The sequence below is a fragment of the Ostrinia nubilalis genome, chromosome 8 (genome assembly GCF_963855985.1).
Source record: "Ostrinia nubilalis chromosome 8, ilOstNubi1.1, whole genome shotgun sequence".
NCBI lineage: Eukaryota > Metazoa > Arthropoda > Insecta > Lepidoptera > Crambidae > Ostrinia > Ostrinia nubilalis.
In genome coordinates, this window is record NC_087095.1 from 4,283,185 (window position 1) to 4,309,073 (window position 25,889).

The 25,889-nt window shown below is 39.9% G+C and overlaps 3 protein-coding genes across 8 annotated transcripts in view; 2 read left to right on the top strand and 1 right to left on the bottom strand.

The window, feature by feature from the left end:
• LOC135073749 (uncharacterized) overlaps positions 1 to 12,792 on the top strand; it is a 54,025-nt gene extending 41,233 nt beyond the window's left edge. For all 5 annotated transcript variants that reach the window (XM_063967915.1, XM_063967917.1, XM_063967919.1 and 2 more), the window contains 5 exons: positions 2,545 to 8,439; positions 8,520 to 8,686; positions 8,810 to 9,021; positions 10,021 to 10,214; positions 10,463 to 12,792. In XM_063967915.1, coding sequence (XP_063823985.1) covers positions 2,545 to 8,439; positions 8,520 to 8,686; positions 8,810 to 9,021; positions 10,021 to 10,214; positions 10,463 to 10,687 — 6,693 coding nt within the window. In that variant the 3' untranslated portion in view covers positions 10,688 to 12,792. The remainder of the gene's footprint in view (positions 1 to 2,544; positions 8,440 to 8,519; positions 8,687 to 8,809; positions 9,022 to 10,020; positions 10,215 to 10,462) is intronic.
• A 556-nt stretch (positions 12,793 to 13,348) lies between these two features.
• LOC135073747 (contactin) lies at positions 13,349 to 19,432 on the top strand. Its single transcript, XM_063967914.1, has 4 exons — positions 13,349 to 13,459; positions 13,548 to 16,991; positions 17,078 to 17,263; positions 18,077 to 19,432. Exons 2-4 carry the CDS (start codon positions 13,551 to 13,553, stop codon positions 18,374 to 18,376), a joined length of 3,927 nt encoding a protein of 1,308 aa, XP_063823984.1. The 5' UTR covers positions 13,349 to 13,459; positions 13,548 to 13,550; the 3' UTR covers positions 18,377 to 19,432.
• A 490-nt stretch (positions 19,433 to 19,922) lies between these two features.
• LOC135074116 (protein tramtrack, alpha isoform-like) lies at positions 19,923 to 24,870 on the bottom strand. 2 transcript variants are annotated; one of them, XM_063968424.1, is made up of 7 exons: positions 24,297 to 24,870; positions 23,998 to 24,202; positions 23,814 to 23,887; positions 22,703 to 22,789; positions 22,484 to 22,591; positions 21,708 to 21,833; positions 19,923 to 21,605 (listed from the first exon to the last, which is right to left on the bottom strand). In XM_063968424.1, exons 1-7 carry the CDS (start codon positions 24,465 to 24,467, stop codon positions 19,953 to 19,955), a joined length of 2,424 nt encoding a protein of 807 aa, XP_063824494.1. In that variant the 5' UTR covers positions 24,468 to 24,870; the 3' UTR covers positions 19,923 to 19,952. The 2 variants fall into 2 exon arrangements, with proteins under 2 accessions (XP_063824494.1, XP_063824493.1); XM_063968423.1 differs by having other exon boundaries at positions 22,478 to 22,591.
• Between the last annotated feature and the right edge of the window lie 1,019 nt (positions 24,871 to 25,889).

The following is a 25,889-nucleotide window of genomic DNA, read 5'->3' on the forward strand; positions in this document are numbered from 1 at the left end:
GAATTTAATAGATCAAACAGAACAGACGCAGAAGGTCGTAAAACTTCGTAAGTACTTCTTGCTTAAGAGCGTAACACTTCATTTGGTAGTCGTGCGTGAACAACTCCTCAGCACTTCAGTTCAACGACGGATAGAACCGCCGCGTGTCCTTCAAATAATTCGAGCATAGCTTTACTCAAGATTTCGGCAAAATACTCCACATTTTGAAATCGTAAACCAAATTGAATAGCTGAAACAGATGCAAAGGGTCGTAAAACTGGGTAATGTACGGAACATAAACATTGCCATCGCTAAGTAGATTCAACCGGGGCTCTCGTAACGGCAGCCCCGCAAGTGCAGCACGGGTAATTGCATATTGCAACGCATGGATGCGCACTGCCAGCTATTTCATAAAAAAAACCCGCAGAAAACTACGCGCGGTGCGTCGCCGTATCGTATTCCGCACGCTATAAATGTGTGAATTTATGTCCCATTGTCCATGCAAAACTATTTTGATGTTTGTGGGAAAATAAATCCTGCATTGTAATGAGGCGGATCTAATTTTAAAAATAGCATGAACTTTTAAAACTTGGCCTGCTCTACACTTCTCGGATGAGCGTATCAAATTGTTATTTAGATCGTGTTATTACAAAATTAATTCAACCTTCTAATAGAAACTTGAAAGGTCATTTCAATATTTTTTATAATTTATGCTGACACTATTGTCCAATAAGGTCAGTAGTGACAAAAATCATAGCTTGGCTACGCAATGTGATTTTTACCTCTATTATACTCTCGCAGTGGTAGAAGGGGACTGACAATAAAAAAGATCAGGTAGCAAACACGCGATGTTAGTAAAAGAATATCAAGTAAGAAACGAAGGGATACATTTATTAGAAACAAGGACGGAAAAGCCGAAATGCTTAAACATTCTGCAAGATATTTAATTAACCGACTAAAAGTACATCAACAATAATTATTCCGAGTTGCGGTTTGACTGCATAATCAGTTTAATGATTCAAGGTTACACTAATGATAGTCGGCAGGAAATTCTTGTTTGGTCTTTAGTTTCGTATCTAAGTTACGCCGGCTGGCTCTGCGGCTCTGACAACAAATGATTCTATTGTTATTGTTACCTATTGCATAACTTTATTTATAGTGCATTGCAGCTAACAGCTTATTGAAATGTGTTTTTCTTTGCTGATTTTATTCAGCCAGTAGGTATTTGCGGTTGCAATTTATTAAATTGTTAGTTGTTACCTATTTTGTTTCCTCGATTTAACCACACGACAATAACAAAAACAGTGTTGTGGCTGGGGCTTAAGTTTTTTTTCCTGATGTTTATCAGGATCGATTTATGCAAGAATGTCAAAATGTATAAATTATAAAGAGTAGCGTGGCGGATTTTGTTCGAACTTCGAATACTTCGAACGTGTTGGCGTTGTGCCCAGCTGGGAAGGTATTGTTTCGTTCGGGCCCGCTATCTATTGCTCGGCGCATGTAAACATCTTACATTGTAGCACCTTATTGTGAACAGATAAGTGCATAGTTTCACATTTCCCTTCAACATAAATCAAATTGAATTACCTACCTACATTATTTAACAAGAAGTTATAATAGAAACACATGTTCATTATTAGGATAGGTACTACCTATTAGGTAGGTACCTCCTAGGAAGGAAGAAACGAAATGAACTAAAAATGATTGATTGTTGGAGATTCGACCAAAAAATGTATTTTCACAAGAACAATTTTAGGAAGTTTGATTTTCTGGATCATGAAAGAATATCATAATAAAATTTGATAAAATATATTAAAATGGCCACCCTACACATGTTTAGCGAGATGGAGCCGTCAATTCCGCGGCTCGGAATAGCACCAAATTGAATGGTGATGGGCGGGCGGTGCACGGGATCGATAACAGCCCGTTGCTCCGGAGACAGCGGCCCGGGACCGCCCACGAGTTGCACATCACCACGTGGGAGAGCTCTCCCCTACGCTACGCATCATACGTATACGCTACATACACTGTGATGTCTGGGAAATTATTGGCTTTCACTAATTTATTAACTTCAGCGTAGGAAAATCATTTGATTTTACTTTGGATTGAGTGTCTTATCTCGATCTTGGCGTCTACTATGTACCTGTAAATGAAGTACCTAACTATAAAATATGTTGCGACTTACAAAATAGGCATACCTACCTACTTATACAACTTCACATTCGTAGGTATGATTCTCAAAAAGGTTTAGCATTCAATCAAGTGAAGGTCAGCAAACTTTTTGGTAGCGTACGGAGCGTCACGCGGAAGTTCCTTTGTTGTGTGCGCGAGCCTGTGTGTGTGTTGGGGGCGAAGTACGCTCAAGGGCATCCGCCGGGTAACGACCCCACCACGCACCTTCGGCAACTTCGCGCTCGATACGATATCGCTCGCTCGTGTACACAAGATTGACGGCCTCTTGCGTTTGTTTGCTTTTTACGAGTACGTGCCTATCTTCCTACATTTTACGTAGATTACTACTTTAAATTATATACCTATTTAACCAGCATCATTTGTTTGTTTCAGGAGTTCACTGCAGACGGATATCATAGTATGGATGTCACTTTCAACAATGTACTGGAAGGGACGCGTCAGTACTTTTTGGGAGTGCCGAAGCCGGCTCAGCCAGAGGGCTCCGGACAGCCGGTGTGGCCCGCGGGCGCTCCGCCGCCCGAGGAGGGCGCGCCGGCCCAGTCGGGCGCCCCCGCGCCTTCCTCGCGGCCTCCCTCCGCTGCTGCCGCGCCACCGGCGGCTCCGCCGACTGTAATGGCGGCCGCCGTTCCGCCAAGACCACCTTCGGAGCCGATCGAACCCGAGCCGCACATCATTCACAAAGCGACAGTGATGAGAGAGGCCGCCGAGAAAAGGCGAGAAATGCCGGAGGTAGAAGACGAAGAGGACCCGATAGGAACGCTTTCACCTCCCTCGCATATTATTCGAAAGCCGCCTCGCACTTTGCCGTCGCCCGCTCCGGCGCCGGCCGTGCCTTGTCCTTCGCCGGCACGACCCCCGTCTGCCGCCCCTCTGCCTCCGGCGCCGGCTCCCGAAGCCCAGCTAGAGCCTCCACCGCAGTACCGTACGCCTCTGCATCGGGTGCCTACTCCTACAGCGAGGCCCCCCGATCATTATACTCCCGGTAGACCACCAGACCCGTATTCATCGTCGAGGCCGCCGGAATCCTACATGCGTTATCACTATGAAACGAATCTTCAGGATGGTGGAAGAAGTTCTCACGGAGCTCCAAATGCTTCTCCCCAGCCGACGCTGCCTGCACGACATAGTCCCCAGACGTATGCGCGGCTATCGGGTTCTTTGCCGCAACATTCGGCTTCAAGATTACGGGATACTGCTGCCCAAAGTCCACCCACACAGCGCTATGTGATGCCGGTACCGCAACCGCCACCGCCGCATAACGATCGGGTTCCGCCCATTCACCATCCACAGGCGGCACTTCCGCCGCAACGATTAGACGTGCGTTCTACGCAACCTTATTCTTCTTTACAACATCGACGAGAGCCGTCGCCTTATGGACGAGTCGCATCTCATTACGATAGACATCCAGCAGTACCTACACGTAAATACGACCCGCAACAAGCATATCCTGGCTATAGACCAGCACCTACGACATCGCAGTCAGTTCAAAACCATCGAATAGAACCCCATCATTCTGTAGCATACAAGCATCCCTCGTTGGATGTGATGAATGCTCACTATCCGACGAGACCTACTGATCGTATGCCTGCACAACCTCAGCTGCATTCACATGATAATGCACGACTGCCACCCAGGGCTGAATACCCGAGTATGAGTAGAACGGCAGACGTAAGGAGTGGATACCATTATTCGACTCCTTCGACGTCTACAGCTAGATATCCAACGAATGCTCAGGTACCTGTTGTTCAAAACACAACTCATCAATCGAGATCTGCGCACAGAGAAGGTGCAGCTCCGAAGACAAATTATGAGTACTCGACGTCGAGCTCCGTCCAAACTTCTCCTGCTCGCTCGGCGGTGAAACCGGGGTATGCGAATCAGCAGACACGTATGACTGTATCTGTGACTTCTATTGTAAATCAAATGAATCAAACCAAACAGAAACATGATACACCTGTTGCTGGACCCTCGAGCACGAGTCAAATCGGGCAACCAAAACAAAAGCGGGAATCACCCCTTGATTTGTCTGTCAAAACTGTTAAAAATTCTGCGGATTCTTCGACAACTCAAGATGATGTCATAGATTCAGCATCAATGGAAAATAAAACGTTACCATTACAAACACGACCAGCATCTAATAGTAGACAGATTGTTCCACCTACTCCTGGCTATATGTCATCACATAAGGTGGATTTTGCCCCTAATTTTACTCAGTATAGAGAACGAAGCGTTAGCCAAGCAAATATCAGCATGGCGGCACCAAGTAGTCATCCAGTGAGGTATAATGGTGCGTATGAGACTGCTAGGCGGCCAGTAGCTGAAACATATCCTGTTGAATCTCAACACCATACTTACCCTGAACGTAACAAATACGGAGTTCCTCCTGCAAGGCCTGACTACGTTCATAGAATAGACCTTACAAGACCTACCACTGAACAACGCCACGATGGTAGAATTCGTGATGATCGGCCCTATACTGATGAAAGAAAACGTCAGGCAGGACCTATTGTTAGTAACATTCCCGAAAAAATTGTCAGATACGAGACATGGACTTCCGACAGCCGGATAGAGCAGAATATGAATCAGTTGACTCGAGAACAAAATGAGTTAATTAGCCGTCCTGTATATAGCTATAGTAGTTATAAACAATTTGAAGCATACCAAAAAGAACAAAGGAGACCTGGTGCTCCTCATGCTTACCATGACCACCATAATAATGTTAACCACAGGTATCCCAATCAACCAGAGGCAATAAACCATGAAACTAGTGACTATCATGCTCATCATTATCACGACAGAAGCCTGCCTAATAGTAGCCGTCATCATGTTATACAAAAGATTCCGAACCATAGAGATATACACCCTCATCATTTAGAAACTCATAGTGGTGTTCCCGCTGATAAAAGAGTTCTAAGTATACTCAGAAACAGTTTGGAAACAAAGCAAACTGGGTATGCAGAGGCAGCAAAACCGCCTAAACCAATTTGTGATCTCATTATAATAGATGATGTAGATGACTCTGTGATAGAAATAACTGATCTAACAAAAGACACTGATTCTGACCCTAAAGGTGTTCTTAAAACCAGTCAAAGTCAGGTAGCTCCAAATATAAGCAATCACATTCAAATGCCTAGAGCTGTAGATTCAATTATAAGAGAACCTGACCATCAAAAACAGGAAAATATTGATTCTAAGAGTAAATCTCCCGAAAATGACGTTGCTTCTAGAATAAGAACAAAAGCTGAATTAAAAGTCATGCCTCCTTCACAAGATAATAATATCAAACCTGATGTAAAGCAAAATATATCATTTGAGAACGATAGAGCTAAACAACAGCCTAAATCCCAAAAGCAACATTTGTTTAATCAAATCCGCGAAGATAACCTCAGATTAGAGTCTGTCATAAAGAGTGAAAAGCCAACTGAAAACATTATCCCAGAAGTAAAATCAGAACCAATGAATATTGATGAAATCGAAAAAGATGCTGAGATACCAATTAAAACAGAAAATATCCTTGATGAATTAGAACCTCCAGCCAATGATGCACCCGTGGAAGATTTAGATTGGGCCAATGCTTGTGATAGTTTTATGGAACAACTTAAGGTTGGATGTCACAAAAAAAGGAATAAACGACGTAGAGATACCATGGACCATGAAAGTGAGCAAAAAACACCTAAAAATAAAATGGCATGCTCACCCAATGATAAACCCTCGGAGGAGATAGTGCCTAACATTGTTATTAAGCAAGAACCATTAGATTTGGATGAAAGTGAACCTTTAGCTACGATAGCACAAAGTAGTGCTTTACAGGATGTGACTGACAAATCTACTCTTATAGATCAGCAGCCGGAAATCATTACAAAAGAAAAGGAGGAAGATTCTATTCCTAAAGATAAAAAACAAGAAAGTAGTACAAAAGACATGAAACAAGATCCAAAGTTGAAAGATAAAAAGCAAGATTTGTCAACAAGAGACAAAAAGCAAGATTCTACGATGAAAGATAAAAAGCAAGATCCTACAATAAAAGATAAAAAACCAGATCCTACTGTAAAAGATAAGCAACAAGAATCTGTAAAAGATAAAACACATCTTGTCAAGGATAAGAAACAAGATTCACCTGTGAAAAACAAAATACAGTCAAGCATCAAAGAAAAGTCACAAGATGGTAGTTCGAAAAACAAAATACAAGAATCTAAAATAAAAGAAAAGGCAGAAATTAAAACAGAAAAAACAAAATACGAAAAGAAGAATAATAAAGACGGTGAAAAATCTCAGAAACTCAAATCTAAAACTAAGTCTAAATCTGAGAAAATTGATACAACAACTCCGATATCAGTGAAGAAGGAACCTAAAGAAAAGGAACCCATAAAAACGGTTATAAAGGAAGAAGCAGAATCCACAGATGATGATGAACCGCTCATCAAAAGTAAACTGCTCAAGGAAAAAGAAAAAAGTGATCAGTTGAAATATCAACTTTTAAAAGATTTGTCTGAAAAATCGGCTTATGTTAAATTAGAATGTTGTGATGTCGACGTGAACAAAAATACGAGGAAATCTCTCGATTCTTCAATCAAAGATAAAGAAGACAAATTAAGCAAAAACAAATTAAATAAACAAATCTTAAGATCAAAAGGAAAAGCTTCGTCGGTAGAGAACAACAAAGCTGAAAATGACAATGAAGAATTAAGTACTGATAGTGACGACGATGATCTAAGTGTAAGTGTAGCGAGTAGATTGCGTATGCGTAAAATTATTAAATCGGAGGATGGCAAGCCTAGTTCAGTAACGAAGACACCGGTCAAATCGTCTCCGCAGAAGAAGCAAGAAAACAATAACAATAATGCAAGTAGTAGTTCAACCCCGATTCGAAAACCAGGTTTTGGAGATGGTTCCGACTTCCATCCGGGTTGGGAAGAAGAATTATATCGTTACAAGCGTTCTCTGCGAATGCCCACTCGTCTTATTGCTATCCCTAGAGGGCGCTCGGGCGGACCGTTCCCCAAGGGATCCGGAGCTTTCTTTACTCGAGGTTCTACATCATTACCTGATCTCGATCCCGCTCCTCTTTCTCCGGCACCATCCTCTGCGCCATCGGCGGCCACGGACGATTTGTACGCGAGGCGTCCTGATAAACTTACGCTTGATAGTGACCTTGAATCAAATTCTAGTTCATCCGCTGCAAATAGGCTGCATTATGATTCAGAAGCATCTACATCGACTGTATTCTCGACATCTATAATTAAAAAGAAGAGCTCTATAGTGGACGTTCTAATACAAAAATGTGGCTCTAATCGAAAAGAAGATTCCAAAAAGAAATCAAAAGAGAATAAAGATGACAAAAACACTCCCAAAGTAATACCTAAAAGTACTAATCCATCTGAGCTATTACCGACACCTAGTTTGGGCCTTGTAAAAAATGGTAGCAAAGGAAATCTAAGTGCAAAGAAAGAGAAATTAATGGAAGACATTTTTTATTTGGGTGCATTTAGAAAAGAAACAGTATCAGCTTTTAGGAACGCCTTTATAAACAATACCGATGGCCTGATTGGTGCCACAGAAGAGTTTTCACCGGTGGTTTTGAAGTCTAGAACTCGAACTGAGAGCAGAGTATTAAAACAGAGAGCCACAATTAAAGAAGTATTTGGTGACGAAAGACCAGCATCGGCACCTCCTAGTTCGTGTCGCGAGGAAGAACCACAAGAGGAAGATAAGGACAAAGAAATTGAAATTAAAAAGGAACCAGACACTAAACCAAAGTTTAAACCCAAAAAAATTGTCAAAGACAAAATGAAACGCCGATCCAATTCGATAAGAGACGGTCTTAGAAGTACAAAGTCATTAAAAAGAAACGACGCTAAAGGTCGATTACTTCGTTTGAAAAAAAGAAATAGTTTGATGAAATCTTTGGCAACTAAGCGTATAAAAGACGGCTCTGGAAGCAAAATCAAAAAAGAGAACAGCCCGAATTTAGAAGATAAAGATAATAAAAAAGATGAAAGTACTTCTTTACCTAATGTAGACGGTACGAAAAGGCGTTTGAAACGTCTTTTTGGCAGAAGAAAGTTTAGTTCTGGATTTGATTACATAAGAAAGAAGAAAAAGATAATTCGTAGGGAGGATGCCAACAATACCAACAAAGTCCGTCGACTAGCAGCTAAGCCAAGTCCCGAATCCATACATGACATACATAAGGAAATCAAGAGTTGGTTTATTAACAAGAGCATTGGCGAGACTCATCTTCATCGTGCAGCTCGACTTGGTTACACGGTAAGATCAAAATCCAATGAGTAATTTATAAATGCTTTAACATTAAATTAAGGTATTAAAATATTGAATTGTCTTTCTAGGATTGTGTTGCATACTGCTTGGAGAAAATGGAGGCCGACCCATCGGCGAAGGATAACGCAGGATTCACACCTCTGCACGTAGCGGCTGCTAAAGGACACGTGAGGATCGCCCGACTTCTTCTGCAGTACGGGGCCAACGTGTCAGCGGCAGCCCAAGGAGGAATTAGGTAATATTTTTGAAATAAATGCCAAAATTGAAAAAATCATAGAAAAACTGGTTTGATACTTCTAAAACTGAAAGTGTTTCCAACAAGACAATCACCTAACGTAAGACGTAACTATCATTTCAGGCCTTTACACGAAGCTTGCGAGAACACCCATGTAGAAGTGATCCGTCTCCTGCTCTCTTACGGGGCGGATCCTCTGCTGGGAACATACGCGGGACAGACTCCGGAGGAGCTGGCAGAAGGCCCGGCGGCCATGCTTATCCGTCTACACCTATCTGACGTCCAGGGCCACGCTGTTGAACCCTGGAGATTCCCTCATCCTGCTGAGATCATCGGTAAGGAATCGATTCCCTTTCATTCATTCATCAGTAGTTAGTTTTTTGCAGGGCAATCGAAACTGCACTTAGCCTCTTGACTGGGCTATTTATTATGCACGGTCGTAGTATTAGTCCATTGCTGAATCTAGGTTTCCCGAAGTTCTCAGGATAATAAAAAGGAGACTCCCTTAATTAATGCTAGCCGCTTCTTATCGTACGAACTTATACCGTCACTTTATTTTACCAGAAGCTTCAAAATAACAACTGTGTATCGATCGAAGATGTCTCTTTTTTGCAGTATTTTATTAATGAACACTCATTCCATTTGTCATCAAACATTCCATACACTACACACAATAACAAATAACATATCTTGACGTAACACGTGTTTGGCTTTCGTGTTTACGACGCATTGCTTGGCTGTAGATTAGCGCTAGGTAGGTACCTATACTTACCGACCATCTTACGCATTGTTTCATGATATTGGTGCATCTATACGAAAATTATAATCGAGGGTGCCAAAAATTGAATTCATATTTGCATTGGCAAGCAAACTATGAGTCAACTAGTTTTGTACACTTGTTGTGTTTCAACCGTTATCTTCATAGTGAATGACTGATAACGATGTCTAGTCACAACAACATAATTTTCCTATTTAACCTAAAATTGACCTTTTCACCTTAATCCAATTTAGTACGTTTCAATAACATACGTGACTAATCAATGAGGGCTATCGTTTTTATACTTAACAGTTGGCACCCCTGGCGATTGACAGGACCTTACTCTACAGTGGCGCCATCTTGATGAGTGCAAATGCGATAGTCCTCCTACCACTTTAGCACTCACCAGTTGGAGTTGGTGCCACTGTCTTCGCTACTAGCAAGTGACAGGACCTTACTCATTACTCTACAGTGGCGCAAACTGGTGAGCGCTAAAACGATATTAGCCCTCATTAAGTACTGATGCGACAAGATAAATAATGTAGGTACCTACCTCTAAATATTATGTTGCTTGCAGACCGCGAAGAAATCGGCTGCGACCCGCTGTCGTCCCCGCCGCCGTGCTCGCCGCCGCCGCCGCCGCCGGACGCCACCATCGAGATCCAAACCACGGACGCGCCTCTTCCGCCATTCTACACGCTGCGCACCGCACCCGGCCAGCCCGGCGATGGCCTTTGGTGCCTGCTGCAGGATATCACCAACTTACTGCAGGTAGGTACAGTATCTGTAGAGGAAAAAAAATAGATTAACCATCTACAGTAATTAACTGAAAGATCACGATTATGCCCGAAACACTGGCAGGTGCGCGACGATTTCGACTTTAGTTTGGTCAAAGACTCAAAGTTATGTCTTCTGTACACTTCTTAATCTTATTGAAGCTTATTGTTTTTGGGATGTTGTGTCCGCTTTTACAAGCTATCATTGATTAAAAAACTAATTTGAAACATTTATCTTTACAGATAAAGTCAAAAGACAGCTTGCTTAAGCAGATCCACTGCGGCTCTGGGTCGCCCAAGGAGCTTCTGCGTGAGATCCGCACTCAGGAGTTCCTCGAGCGCGCGCAGTGCCAGCAGTTACTGTGCGCTGGAGAGAAGGTCAACGTGCGCGCCTCCAAGGTTGCGCTCGTGCGCGTCACCGACAAACTGCGCCAGCTGCTCAAGATTGAGACAGTGCTCGTCAGCTGACACTAACTACGCGAGCACCAGCCGTGTAACAAATTTTTAAAAAACGCCGTATAACGGCTGAGTGTGAATGAACGTCTAAAAACGTATAAAAACAAAAGATAGAGTCACACTTATTAGGGAGTGTCGCCACCGGAATGCTTTCGAATAAACGTCGCAACGGTTCTCTCGGGAAATATAACTCTGGTGGAGCCAGAACCCAGACAGAATAGATTTCTGTCTATACCTTCGGACCTGGTGTTTAAGGGGAACTGCCTGATAATGAACTTGAATTAATAAATGTGTTATTATGTCAGATATGCCTAGTTTTGAGGGTTTCGTATGGCACAATACATTTGAAGGATATCGGCTTCACGTATCGGTGACATCCACTCTCAATGAGCGTCGGATGACCCGCCAATGATTGAGTACTCAACCGTTTCACCTCTTGTAAGGTTGGTGGAACCGTTTTGATAATTTTATATGAGTAAATGGAAAAGAGTACTGATCGATGGGAGGTGCTATTTTATGAGTAGAATGCGTGTTATGAACGATTCAGATTTTAAATCCTTAATCTAAATGATGGCCTAAGTCAATTTGGATGTAACGTTGCGTCTTAAGTGATGCTTTATATTATGCTGAATAAGAATATGAGACAATTTTTATCGTGAAATGACAAATGGTGAGAAAAGATGTATACGGCAGACCGACGGCTCAACAACGAGATCTTATTACCTAGTTCGACTGATTATTGTAATCTAAACAAAAATGTATCTCATTTAAGAACAATGTAATAAATAAATATTCGTTTCATGAGACTGTTTATGTTAAGGCAGCCATTACATAATCGATTATTATCACAGCACTCGAGCGTCTGGGTGAAAGTTCTGTGTTCGAGTCTTTAATGTATTACTTGTATGAACAACTTTTGTAAATATTGTATATAGATTTATTATTGAGCACATTTTGCGTTTAATTCGCTTTAAGTGTATAATATTCTCATGGGTGCTATTTAACGTCGGTGTATGGTAAATTGGGTTAGATAGGAATAATTAGTCGAAGTGCGGAGCAGATTATGTTCAGTAGATTAAAAATATTAATAGGAAGTTTAATAACGAGATAAAGTTACCACATTGTAGTTTAAGAAGTTAGTAAATCATATATTGTGTGTGCAATAGAATATGAATGTGTTGTGTTGTAATTGTGCGCGTGTATGTTTGTAGTAGAAAGAAGCGATGGCAGGTGAAGGTATCAGACACAGGGTTGGACGATGCCTTAAGCACACAATTCCTGTACTTAACTCATCTTGCATGAATAAGTGCAATATTATCGTTATAAATTTAAATTGCTTCTCTTTAATATTATTCTACAAAAAGTCAATAGTTTGAGATTATCCTACTTATTCACCATTCGTCTTCATATACCTGCCTTAACTTTGTTTATTGTTATGTTTGATAATGTCTGCCCGAAATATTAAGTTTATTATTGTACAATAATTATTTTGCTTAATATTAAATCAAGTTATGTTTTTATTTATACACGATTGTATCAAATTAGTGAAATTTATGAAATCATATTATGCATATCGCAAAATTTTATTAAAATATTGTATATAAAAAATATGTAAACAAATTACTTATTTTATAAATTATTTTCAAGCTCTATCTTGTCTGAATGCCAATAAATTAGCTGATTACAAAATACAGGCATTTTGTTTGGTATAACAGTTCGTTTCAGCCAAATGACGTCCACTGCTATATGCAATGCTTGGTATAACAGTACCTGCAAGTATTTTTGAACATTGTATGATCCGTAGCAATTTTGATACATACTCTGTAATTTAGTCACGTTCCGCCCTATTTATATTATTACTTTGTGGAAACAAGTAACGAAGAAGTACATGAATAATCTGTGATGACATAAACTAGACGAATAATCTTGCTCGCGGAATATAGTGTGAAATTAAGGTGTAAATGGAACTGACAATTATACAGCATGTATACTTTTCTGAATGAGAATTCTTGTAATACCTATCTGTTATTAATTAGCAGTACCTACAATTAAGTATTATTATAATTATTGACACATTTCTTGTTGATAACAATGGAAAATAAAAAATGTGAACAAATCATCAGTTATTTTAATTAAATATCCTAACATCTTGCTTTAAAGACCTTCCGCTGCGTGCAGCTACGTCGTTATTCTTGGATAGTGTGTTTATTTTCTCCACCATGCTTAAATTAATCCCTTTTGATGCACTCATATTTTACTCTTTCTTTGACTGCACTGTTCTCCTGTTGCATCGTTTTGTGATAATGGTCATAATACCCGGAGCACGAATAAATATCATTCGTTCTTGGTATAGTTGAATTTTTTTTTTATTTACAAAACAAAACAGCGCGTCGCTATACGGTTCGTGCTCAAGGTACAGTGAAATATCGCTTCAAATTCTATCAAGAAGTCTGCGTGAGTTTTCAGTAAAGTTTCACATTATCATGATCTTCCAAAGAATTTGTTTTTATTTTATGTGCAAATCGTCGCACGCAGCCAGCCTGTGTAGCCAGCCCTATTGAAAAAAAAATCGTGCACAGACCTTTGCCCTCACACGACACGACACACCCAATAGATGAATCACAGAATGACGTTAACCGTAGCATTTTATTTCTGAACGAAATCATAAATGTCATTTTTGAATGGCATAGTTTTGTGACGGATTGGGCGAGGCTTTCTTTCGTTGAATTTGTTTGTGATGAAGTTATTTTCAAATTAAAAACAATTAATGTTCGCTATATTAAAGTATGTATCTCATAAATAAATGTGTCTAATATTTGTTATAAGTTACTATTAAAACTAACAACCAATCTTTTTTTTGCTTCTGAAACAGAAAATGAAATACTACTTGTTACTCCTGGCGGTAACGAGTTTCGCAGAGACTCAGGATCAGAACCAATTCAACCCCAACTATCCGCAGCCACAATACCCACCTGACGGCAGCCAGAATGGGTCGCAGTACCGGCCCAACCCACAAATTCCTTACGGCGCCTTCGCTGTCAACGGAAATGATTACAGCCAGGGACAAAGCTCGTTTTACCAATCGGCAGACGGTTACGGCTCTGACAATTTCAACTACGAGAATGAAGTAGACTCGCCAAACAGTGACGGATACGGTGGGTACGATTATGAGGAGCGATTCAGGTGTCCTCCCAATTGGATACGCTACAGAGAATCTTGTTACCGTTTTACGAAGTCTCCGAACCGTCCACGAAATGAGGCTCGTAAGATATGTCAAGCATATGAAGCAGATTTAGCAGCAATCAGTAGCCCGGAAGAACATGGGTTTATCATAACTAGTTTAATGAGGTTGGATCCCCAAAAAGGCTCATGGTATGTAGCAGGTCATCAGCAGTCTCCTGGATATTGGACTAATGATGTAGATGGTTCACAACTCACGGGACTAGATAATGCTTTCTTTGATGATAAGCGCCAGTTGATACAAACCAGTTACAATATATTGCCAAGGGATTATTTAATATACAGATTTTCTCATGAGGAAGGACGATGGGGCCTGTCTGCTGTAGAAGGTACGCAATATACTCATTTTATTTGTGAAGGTCAAATACAAAGGCTTCAATATCTTAGAGAAGAAGAAAGGTCCTTTACTTATGGGTTGGATACATATGACCCTGAAAAAATTCCACGTGGTCCCTTCTTCATCAAAGAACCAGTAGATATTATCTATGATCCGTTAAGAAATCATTATGTTCAGTTGACCTGCATAGCTGGTGGCTACCCATCCCCAGTTTACAAGTGGTACAGAGAAGACTATCAGGTGGATAACCCAGTTTATATTGAAATAAACCCGCTGAATGACACAAGGTTCATTTTGAGTGGTGGCACATTAATGATATACAATCCCGATGCAGATAAGGATAATGCTAAATATCATTGTACAGCTGCAAATAAATTTGGCTTGATCAGGTCAGAATCTGTTAGATTATCATTTGGTTTCATAAGAGAATTCAATCAAAAAAGACCTGTTGAAACTGGAAATCAATATTGGGGCAAAGTGATGTATTGCGATCCACCATCCTACTACCCTGCTGTCAATTTCTTATGGGCTCGTAATTATTTCCCCAATCTTGTTGAAGAGGACAAGCGAGTGTTTGTGTCTTATGATGGTGGCCTTTATTTCTCAGCATTAGAAACAATTGATAGAGGAAACTACAGTTGCAATGTTATGAGTAGGGTTTCAGATGCTGGACGTAATGGACCTTTTTTCTCACTATCTGTCTATCCCCATTCTGATTATCAGCAACTCAAATTTCCCAATAATTTCCCTAAAGTTTTTCCTGAAGCTCCTATTGTTGGTCAAGAAGTTAGATTAGAGTGTGTCTCCTTTGGTTACCCAGTTCCATCTTACAACTGGACCAGGAAAAATGCAAACATTCCTAGGAAAGCATTTCTGAGCAATTTTGACCGTGTTCTCACAATTCCTAATGTCGGAGTAGAAGATGAAGGAGAATATATTTGTGATGTCAAAAACGACCGAGCACGCATATCAAATAAGGTTTATTTAAAAGTTCAAGCAGAACCAAACTTCACTATACCATTATCAGACAAACATGTTGATAATAGAGGAGAATTGCATTGGAACTGTGAAGCATATGGTATCCCTGATGTAAATTACACTTGGTGGAAAAATGGCCAGAAGCTATCAATGAATACCTTGGAAAATGAGGATAGAGATAGATACATTATTCAAGATAATGTTTTAAAAATTAAACAATTGGATCCCCAAAGAGATCCAGGCATGTACCAATGTGAGGCAAAAAATCAACTGAAAGCTAGATATTCTACTGGCCAGTTACGTGTTTTGTCTTTGAAGCCATCCTTCAAAAAACGTCCTCTCGAATCTGAAACTTATGGGTCTGAAGGTGGAAATGTGACACTTAAATGTAACCCTGAAGCTGCTCCAAAGCCTACTTTCACTTGGAAGAAAGACAATATCATCATTGGTGCAGGTGGAAAAAGGTTTATCTCAGAAACTGGGAATCTCATAATTCGGCAGCTCTCTAGAGATGATGAGGGAGTTTACACTTGTGTAGCTAAGAATCAGTATGGATCAGATGAAAGTCGCGGTCGTCTCATAGTGTTACGGACTCCGCGGTTCCTAGAACGACTACCGCCGCGAATAACTACCCAAGTCAATGACGTAATCTTTTTACATTGTAATGCTGAAATTGATCCTATCCTAGATACCGCATACTTTTGGAATCACAATGGCATACGCATAAAAGATGCTTCTGATTATTATGCAGACAAAAGGATTAAGATGGATGGCGGTGAACTTACTATCTACAATGTGAGCCTTTCGGACGTAGGTGATTATGAATGTGTGGTTAAATCAGCTATTGGCCGCATCTCATCGCACACCCAGTTGCGTATTGAAGGCCCACCTGGTCCTCCGGGCGGCTTACAAGTCCTCAATATTCAGCGATCAGCCGTCACTCTCGAATGGACAGATAGCAATTCCAATGGGCGTCCTATCACTGGATACATAATCACAGGTCGTACAAATTGGAATTCAACATGGATTGTAATAAGCGACAATGTACCCAACGTTATAGAAGTCGATCGGTACAACGGACGCAAACGCGCTACCGTTACGGCCAACCTTTTGCCGTGGTCCGTGTACGAGTTTAGGGTCCAAGCAGTGAACTACTTGGGCGAAGGAAAACCTTCTGCGCCTAGTCCGCAATTTTCTACGTTGCCTGATAAACCGCACCGAGCTCCCGCAAACGTGGGCGGCGGTGGAGGAAAAATTGGGGACCTTACTATCACTTGGAATCCTTTGCCTCCATCTCTCCAAAACGGACCTGGAGTTCACTATAAAATATTTTGGCGTCGCAACGGAACCGAGGTCGAATATCAGTCGCTACTCCTCAAGGAGTACGGGAACGTGGGCATGCACGTTGTACACGTATCGTTGACGTATTTCTTTACGCCCTACGATGTTAAGGTCCAAGCTTTCAACGATTTAGGTGCAGGACCGGAGAGTGATGTCGTGAGCATCTACTCGGCCGAAGACATGCCGCAGGTGGCGCCTCAGCAGGTGTCCGCTCGCTCTTTCAACTCCACTTCTCTGAACGTGACGTGGAACCCGATAGACCAGTCGCGCGACAGACTCCGCGGCAAGCTGATCGGTCACAGGCTCAAATATTGGAAACAGGCGAACAAAGAAGAAGAATGCATCTACTACCTGTCGAGGACGACTAGGAACTGGGCGCTTATTGTGGGATTGCAGCCTGATACCTACTATTTTGTGAAGGTAATTTTGTTTTGGTATGAACAATAATGAACATCTTACATCACTATCATTACGTTTTCTATAATTGATCATTTGATCATTTCTAGGTAATGGCGTTCAACTCAGCCGGTGAAGGTCCTGAGAGCGAGCGCTTCTTAGAGCGAACGTTCCGCAAGGCGCCGCAGAAACCGCCGGCCTCCGTAAACGTGTGGGCCGTCAACCCGAGTACTGTACGCGTGGTGTGGCGCTACGTGCAGCCCACTGATGAGGAGGAGCCGCTCATTGGTTACAAGGTCAGTGTAATAATAACCTATTAAAGTGTAGTGACGATGATATAACTGCCTGTGAGTACCTTATGCGCGTCTATGTGTAAGTGTTTACAGTCAACCACTGGTTATAATCGGGACCTTATTCTCAGTGGTGACAACCGGGAATAGATGATGGAAATCTACACAATAACATTTTATCATCATCATCATTTCAGCCATAGGACGTCCACTGCTGAACATAGGCCTCCCCCAATGCTTTCCATGTTGATCGATTGGTAGCGGCCTGCGTCCAGCGCTTCCCTGCTACCTTTACGATGTCGTCGGTCCACCTTGTAGGTGGACGTCCCACGCTGCGTTTTCCGGTGCGCGGCCTCGGTTTCATCAAATAACATTTCGTTTATGGAAAATCTGAGATCTAAACCAAAAAAGTGTACCTACCTAACTTTTTGAAACAGTTTATTTAAGTTTCCGTACACTTACCTTGAAATAACTTGTAAGAAACCGGTTTCACTCGAACGATCACTAACACTGTGCACACAACCTGTCACTACCGCTGCACCGACAAGACTGCGCCGAAATCGAACGCCATTTTAGAAAGTTCGTTATTTAAAAAAACGAAACATTTTTTAAAGTTTTCAATTTGCACAACTTTATGTTACTTTGGACATTTATAAATTTTTCAAGTGCCTACTTGGTGGAGTTTTTTATTTTTAGGATTTTTTTATTTAAACGTCGCGGCGTATCTCTTGCAGTTTCGAATCCTTCTGATGATCCATAGCGAACATTACTAGGGTTGCGACAACAGGTCAAATTGTAATGATTTTACTGTTTCTACAGGTGAGAGTATGGGAAATAGATCAAGACATGAGCACAGCAAACGACACGATAGTGCCAGTGGAACACAATCTAGAAGCGTACGTGACTGCCCTCACTCCCGGCAAGACCTACAACCTTCGAGTCCTGGCGTACTCCAACGGAGGCGATGGCCGCATGTCCTCGCCCGCCATCACCTTCCAAATGGGAGACTACCACAGCGACTCCTATGGATATTACGTAAGAGGTTCGGCAAGCACAAATCGACTAGCCCTAGGAATTTTAATATTAATGGCAGCATCTCTATATTTGCAGATTTCGTGATATCTGTAACATCTTATGACAACATATCTATGTATTATATTTATTAAAGACAAATTATATTTTTACAATTATTTCGCGTTCGCTTTTTATACAATTGTTTCTGTATATTTTTGTACTATCGCATAGTTCGGTTGTGACGTTTTCCGGCCATTTATTTTCTTGCATTTTTTATTTATAAACCTAAGTACTGGAAGTTTTAGAAATGCTTTTTTATGTTAGATTAAGCTTAAGTTTAGCTGTTAATACATAGCTTTATCGATTTTCTACTTATAGATTTATTGATCTTCTAATTATAGATTTATGATCTATTTTTATATTATATTAATATAGTATGTACCGAATGTCAAATTTTGTTGACAATAATTAATTAAGTATGTTGTGATTTCACAATTTACATTATATTTTACGAAATTATTTCTTCACGTCCACTCCTCAGAATCTCGTAGTTTTAAGAATCTCTTCTCTGCTTATTTGTATATTTGGGATATACACCACCAATCCGAGCCATTTTCATGATGTAGTTTAGTATAAGATGACATTTTACATTTAAGTGGGCATATTTTTGATGTACAATGCAGAAATGCTATTTTCACGTATTGAACTATTTACCCTTACATCTACTGTGATTTGGGGCTGGTAGAGGTTCCAGGTTAACTCTTATAAATGTATTTCTTCTTAACTCCCTATTCGCCTTATTTCGATCGCTAGAATTACGAATGGTTCAGAAGCCGACTGGACCACAGTATGTGTAGACATTAATTTGCCATCATGCATACGTTTTTTTTTAATTTGATACTTGGCCTAGACCGAAAGACCGACTAGAAATATGCGTACAAACAAGTAATGTGAATTTATTTTATAAGCAAGTACCTACATTTAATTTTTATATTCAGTGTCATTAGCACATACGGCGGTCGACTTCCGAACGATATCTTTGTTGGGATACAATTATATGGGCGACAATATGTATATTAATATGGAAAATTGCCTTATAAATGTTATAAATCTTTGTACGTAACATAGTAATGTTATCAATAAAATGACCCACAAACTAAATTTTGTTTATTTCACACATTATAACGTTTCAAGGCTCAAATTAAGTGAATATAGAAAAGGCCCTAAAAAGACAAAATTAAATGAAGGTTAACTGGCACTCACCAGTTGGCGCGCCCAATGGCATTGACAGTGGGGCGCCACCGTCTATACCGGATCGCTAGTTCTGATTTTTGCCATGTTGGAAACCATATAATAGTTGAACGATGGTAGCGCCCCCCCTGTCATTGAGTTTGGTGGGACAGTTCAGCGTGGGTCATCTATACGCGCTGTACAATCCGTCATACATTTTTTGACGCGCTCACTAGTCGGCGCGTTTGATGAACTCACACTCAGCTCAGCCCTCTGTAAGCTTTGAAGCAGTGAGAGGACTATCGCATTACTTGCAATTTCTAGACTGGCTTGACGCAAAGTATAGGAGCTTACTCAACAGTGCGCCAACTAGTGAGCGCAATTAAGGAACTCACATTTAATTGAAACAAATGAATATTTACTTTAATTTATTTGAAATAATGATAAAACATCAGAATTTCTTATATTTCACCTTGCGTTTTAAACACTTCGCGTCACCGTTATCTAATAGGTCAACATCAATAGAGCTTTTTCGTTTTAGCAAGCTTGTGTCTTCGGACACCTGATCTTTTTTTAGCGGTAATAGTCCGACAGCGTAAGGTATATCTTCATCTAGAGTAGAATTTATATTCTCATCATTACATTGTTCATTCTCTTTGTCGTTTTCATTTATTAGTTCCCATTGATCGGGCTTAACGTTTGAATCGGTTAGGTCAATTACAGACTCGCCAAACCGATTCTCTGAAGTGATTGTATCTACATGATTATGCTGATTGCAGATTTCATCGTTTTCGATGTTTTCTTCATCACAATTATTGTCCTTACTGTTAATATCTATGTTATCCCACCGCAAACCGCTAGACGTTATGCTAGGAGATAAGTTTTCTGCGTCTTTGTCCTTCGTAGGGCTTGCTTCTGTTTCATTGTCAAGCCCTATATCTTTCAAGGAGTTCACATTGAAATCTTGAACCACATCATTAGAGTTTATATTATCATCAGTTTCAGTCTGATCATTAGCTTGTGATATATTCATTCGATTTTCTATATTCATTAGGTCTTTGATAATCTCATCCCTTTCTCGATTTGTCTTATCGTCTTCATCAGATTGTTTCGGAGTAGACATTAAGCAATCGAGAGCATCTTCTTTGAAATCCGTGGTTTGAGGTAATTGGAGACCAAAATCGTCTTCAGGGTTCAGTGGATTATACTGCTGATGTAGATTTTCATTAATGTCAGAAGTTTTAGTGTGTAGCAAAGACATGCTGAAGTTGGTGTCTAAAGAAGTGCTGACGGGACAAAGCTGCTCCATTACTCTAGCATCGTTGAGTTGTTGTTCCTCATAATATTTCTTAACATCGTCACTCATCGATTTGGTGAAAAACTGCATGTCGCTGTCAATTCCAGAAAAGTCGTGTGCGTTCGAATGATCATTGCCTTCTTGTAGACGAGGGTCTAGCACCACATAATTCTGTTGCTCCCCGAAAGATTCTAAAGTATCTGGAAGAATAGCATTTAAGCTATTGATCGCTTCTTCTTGTTGTTGACTGTATTGGCTATCGTCCTTTCCATAATTTGATGCAGAAGGGTAACTTTTGGATCCAAGCATCATTTCACCTCTTTCTATCGATTTAGAAAGATCATCGATGCTCTTAATTTCGCTTGGGTCAGCCACTTTTTCAATAATGTTCGGTTGCTCTATGACTTCGTATTGGATCTCACTGCTTTGGACCATGTCAAGAAGTACTTGTTCGTTGACGTTTATGTACGAACCGTCTCCGGATTCAAAGAGTATGGGTAGATCGGTGGGCAGTCCAGCGCTTTTGAGGGCGTTTACATACTGGGACATGGCTGTACCGATGCCGCCGTTGGAAGCATCGTTTCCAGAGCTGCAAATAGGGGTGTTGGAGTAGCTCGATGTTATGGTTTCGTTTCCAATGGAGTGTTCTTTGCTGTAGGAAATGGTGGGGTCAAGGACGTTCGAGGACACCGTCTGGTCCATGTACATCAGATCGTTGTCGATGTTCATGTAGTTGTGGCTGCTGGAGGTATCGGGGCCGCAGATGCTGTTCACTGCTTGCGACAACGTCACTCTGTCCATGTAATCCTGAAATAAAGAACAACAATTGGAATTATGATTGGATTATGGTTGAGGATTTTTTTATCAATTTCATATTATAACGTAGTTTGTCTACTATAGTTCATTCACCTGCATGTGTCGCGTCTGCAAGTGCTTCAGCTGATGGATGGCTTTCCGCGAGTCCTGCTCTCGCCGTAATAGAGCCCGTTCAGCCGCTCGCCCCAGCACGCCCGAGGTATCCCAGCCACCAGTGCGCTGTAATAAAAGTATCATCATTTTTTCGATCACTAGTTATTTCGGCGTTTACCCGTGGTCCCCCCAACATGTCCCCATCTATAATATTATAAAAAAATCTATAATTAATATAGAAAATAATTATAGGTAGGTACGGCACTATAATATCTTTATACTATCTTCACATCACACATGTGGGTTAAAGTCACTCATATCCTTCTCGGCGTTTGATATTTCATTCCAGACATAGGTGACATGCAATGTTTGCCACTTAGTGCGGTGGGACCATGGTTAAAATAAATTACCCGTAGATCCACTGGCAAACACTGCTCAGAACGGTGGGACAACGGGTAAAAAAAAATTACCCGTGGACCCACCAGGGGGACATGTTGGGGGGACCACGGGTAAACGCCGAGTTATTTACTACTGAACCTAAACGAGCAAATCAGTGCGCTTGTTTCATCTTCAAAAACTTCAGAGTCATGGTTCTACTCTTCGGACGGATATATTGCGTGGAAATTGAAATGGTGGAAGATGAAAGATGAAACGTGCTCATGGATGCTATTTAGTTGTCATTATATTATCTTTAACTGTGAGAATATCTACACAAACCACTCATGGGCTAAATCATTATTGAAATATCAGCTCGTCTAAGTATAACCCACCCTTACACTAGGACGGCCACGTCTGGGCTTGATGGCGCGCGGGCCATCGTAGTCAACTCCACCCGCGCCGTTACTGCCGTTCTCGATATCGAAGGGAATCCGCACCACCGTGTCCTGAAATATTCTGATCATTTCATTCTGGGAAAATAAATTTGTCTATTTTCTAAAGCATTTCATAAATATTTTAAATTAGTAAAATTTAAGCAAATAAGTTAGAAGTTGAACCTTGTTAGTCCTCGATAAAGAGTCGACTGAAGGAGTACACGTGCTGGTCTGCGGTGGCAACTGAGGTGGAGGAGGTTTCGGCTCGTCCTTTTTGGAAATCAACAGTTAGTATTTTCGTGAAAAATTTAAGTTATGTAAGTAAAATCGGCACTTTCCCCACCAATAGACACTAAAAAAATAGGAAAACCTATTTTTTTAGTGTCTATTTATCCCTTTATCGCTTAGATACGTATGAAATAAGAATAGGTAGATTCATCCTTAAAGATTAAAGAACATTTAAAGCGATCGTGTACCGTGTTAAGTAATAATGATTTCAACCAGGTACCAGGATCGCATAAAGATTAAGGAGGTAGTTATCTAATACTAATTCAGTAAGATGAAAAGGCATGAGTGTCACTCCATTGGAGAAAAAGAGATCGACTAAATACTTAATCGTAAAGAAAATGTGTAAACGAGATAAAAATATGTAGGATAAGGAAGGCTTAACGCTTTTGTCGTTTGTTAGAAAGAAACGGATAATTTATCAATGGGTGATGCGCTGCGCACAACCAGTAAATTTACTAATACCCACCACCATTCTACTTATGTTCTCCTGGTACTTGGTGCAAAGCAGTGCCTAGGTTGTTCGCTCGTTTGCGCTTTTACAATCAAAACTCCTACGCATTAAAGAAGCAGTAAAAGTAAAGAAGTGATTGCACAAAACTGCCGTATTAAAGTAATGAATTCAACCAAAGGTACCAGGATTACATAGAGAACGAGGAGGTATCTAATATTAAATGACAATTCGGTAAGATGAAAAGGCATGTGCGTCATTCATTGAAGAAAACGAGACGGATTGCTTGATCCTTCTAACGAAAATGACATGTGTAAATGGATGAAAGATAAGGAAGGCATAACACGTTTGTTGTTTGCTAGAAAGAGACGAACTATTACGGTGAAGCATATTATGTCTAAAACTAATTTTATACTAATACCCACCACCGTCAATATTATGTTCTCCTGGTACTTGGAGAACGAATTATTACAATCTGTCACAAGTAGTTGCGCTCGTTGGTAAGTCGTAGATCTTTAATAGTTTTGTGATTTTACTAAATTCGTAGAAAAATATTACCTGTGCATGTAAATCAATAAGCGACTGCGGTGGTCTATTGATTACCACAGGAGGGGTGAAAACCGGCAGTTCACCTACAATAAATTGTGCTTTCATTAAAATTAAAAAACTATCGAAAATAGTGGATAGGCATGTTTCGCATTATTTAAACATATTAATAATAACGAATTAGTTATGTACTTACTGTGGTTAGTAATCCCAAGACCTTCTTTCGTGACTTTGGACAGCCCTTTGATTTTAAGAAACTGAGCTGCAGATACAAGCTCGTCTAAATTTTCTTCCAAACATTGAGTTTTTCCACAATACATAAACTCTACGAGGCATTTCAGCACGCTGAATCGCATTTTCAGTATAATAAGTGGTTCGCCAGTTTGTTTTTGCAATACTTCCTGAGAAAGAAATCCAAAATTGGCTATTTCAGAAAAAAAGCTTTGTTAACACAAGTAACTTAGGTCGCACGTAAAACCTTTTAAATAAATTTACCTGAAAATAAGCGCTACTCGCGGCTAGCACTGCTTTGTGCACACGCAAAGTGTGCGAACTGCACATAAGTGTCATGTCCACCAGTGATTGCATTTGAAGCAATTTTCCAAACCTGGACATTAAGTGCTCAGAGTAATCCTCATAGTGGAGGCTATAACGTATTGGGGCCATGCCAAAGCAAAACCCTCCGGAAATATTTACATGCACGTAAAATGGCTCAACAAGTTCAACAATAAAAATATGACAGCCGTGTATAGGAACTTTGAGAGGTTAAAAACAAAAGAAAATCGAAATTCAATTTAATGTCACTTTTAAAAATATTTGAATTTATCACCAGCTCTTCATATTATCAATGAGTATCAATGTGAAATCTATGGTCTATGAAGATAAGAATGAACCATTCGAGCTTTTTTTTATTGAAGAACTAGCTGACCCGGCGAACTTTGTTCCGCCTTAATGGCAATAAATAAGCAGACTTTTTTTTAATTTCGAACGGGATAAAAAGTATCCTATGTCCTTCTCCTGGCTCTAAACTACCTCCCTGACAATTTTCAGCTAAATCGGTTCAGCCGTTCTTGAGTTATAAGTGGTGTAACTAACACGACTTTCTTTTATATAATAGATTTATAGATAGAAGAATCTTCATCCCTCAGGAACTGTTAAAAAACTGTAAATCACTGAAGGATTGAGTAGCCTACTAGAATGTTACGATTAAATCTGTAGTTCTAACATTGTTTTATCATTACAAATATCAATATTACATAATTTGGGAAAATAAAACGGTGGCTGTATTGGAGTCTTTTAATTCTTTAAAAATGCAGAAAAAAAAGTAAAATGTTAGAAAATGAATTTATTACAAATTTGTATTTATTGTAGATAACTATGTATTAACAGTAAGTCGTATATGATTAATAATACTAAAGCATGAAGAAGACAACAGACATAGACTGTAAAAACATACATATTCTATCACAGACTACTTAATTAACGAATTTAAGTACAGAAATACGTAATAGGCAGAATAATGAATCAATTAAATAAATATCATCATTTGAATTTGCCAGCTCATGTAGGTCTTTGTTATAAAATCCATGTTTTGATATTGAGTGGCATAATGTTGAAAACAAGTAAGATAGTTTAGTTTAATATACAGTTCGGAATGTGTTTAGGAATGCGATGAATTTTTCATAAGGCACTTGGAACAAATAGAATGAGGTCATGGTCAGAAGTTGTTATAATCAGACATAACACTGAAGTCACGATTAAAATTATTTATAGTTTAAGAGAGAACAAATTAATTACGCATATCCTGGAATTTTTTCTAAGATATAATTTACATTAACTACAAAACCATTAAATAGTTCCATAGAATCTAACCACACTTAGTTTAAAATTCATATTAACATTTATTTGAATCAATTTATTGTTCAAGGAAGATTAATAGGATAAATACATTTAGCTTCCAACATATTAAATGAATGCTTTCAAGAGTAATCAAATTTAAAAATACAAATTTGTAACATTTCCAATACTTTTAGTATCGTCTTAGAAGTCAGTTTTTTCTATACAATAGCCATTAGCTTTTACGTTTTA

Excerpts from the sequence above, each read along its gene's own strand:
- LOC135074116 (XM_063968423.1), bottom strand. The coding sequence starts at position 24,467 with ATGGCCCCAATACGTTATAGCCTCCACTATGAGGATTACTCTGAGCAC. Across the intron at positions 22,790-23,813 it reads TTATTGATTTACATGCACAG|GACGAGCCGAAACCTCCTCC; the intron begins GTAATATTTTTC and ends ATTTCCAAAAAG. Across the intron at positions 21,606-21,707 it reads TGCAGACGCGACACATGCAG|GATTACATGGACAGAGTGAC; the intron begins GTGAATGAACTA and ends TCTTTATTTCAG.
- LOC135073747 (XM_063967914.1), top strand. The coding sequence starts at position 13,551 with ATGAAATACTACTTGTTACTCCTGGCGGTAACGAGTTTCGCAGAGACT. Across the intron at positions 16,992-17,077 it reads ATACCTACTATTTTGTGAAG|GTAATGGCGTTCAACTCAGC; the intron begins GTAATTTTGTTT and ends GATCATTTCTAG. Across the intron at positions 17,264-18,076 it reads AGCCGCTCATTGGTTACAAG|GTGAGAGTATGGGAAATAGA; the intron begins GTCAGTGTAATA and ends CTGTTTCTACAG.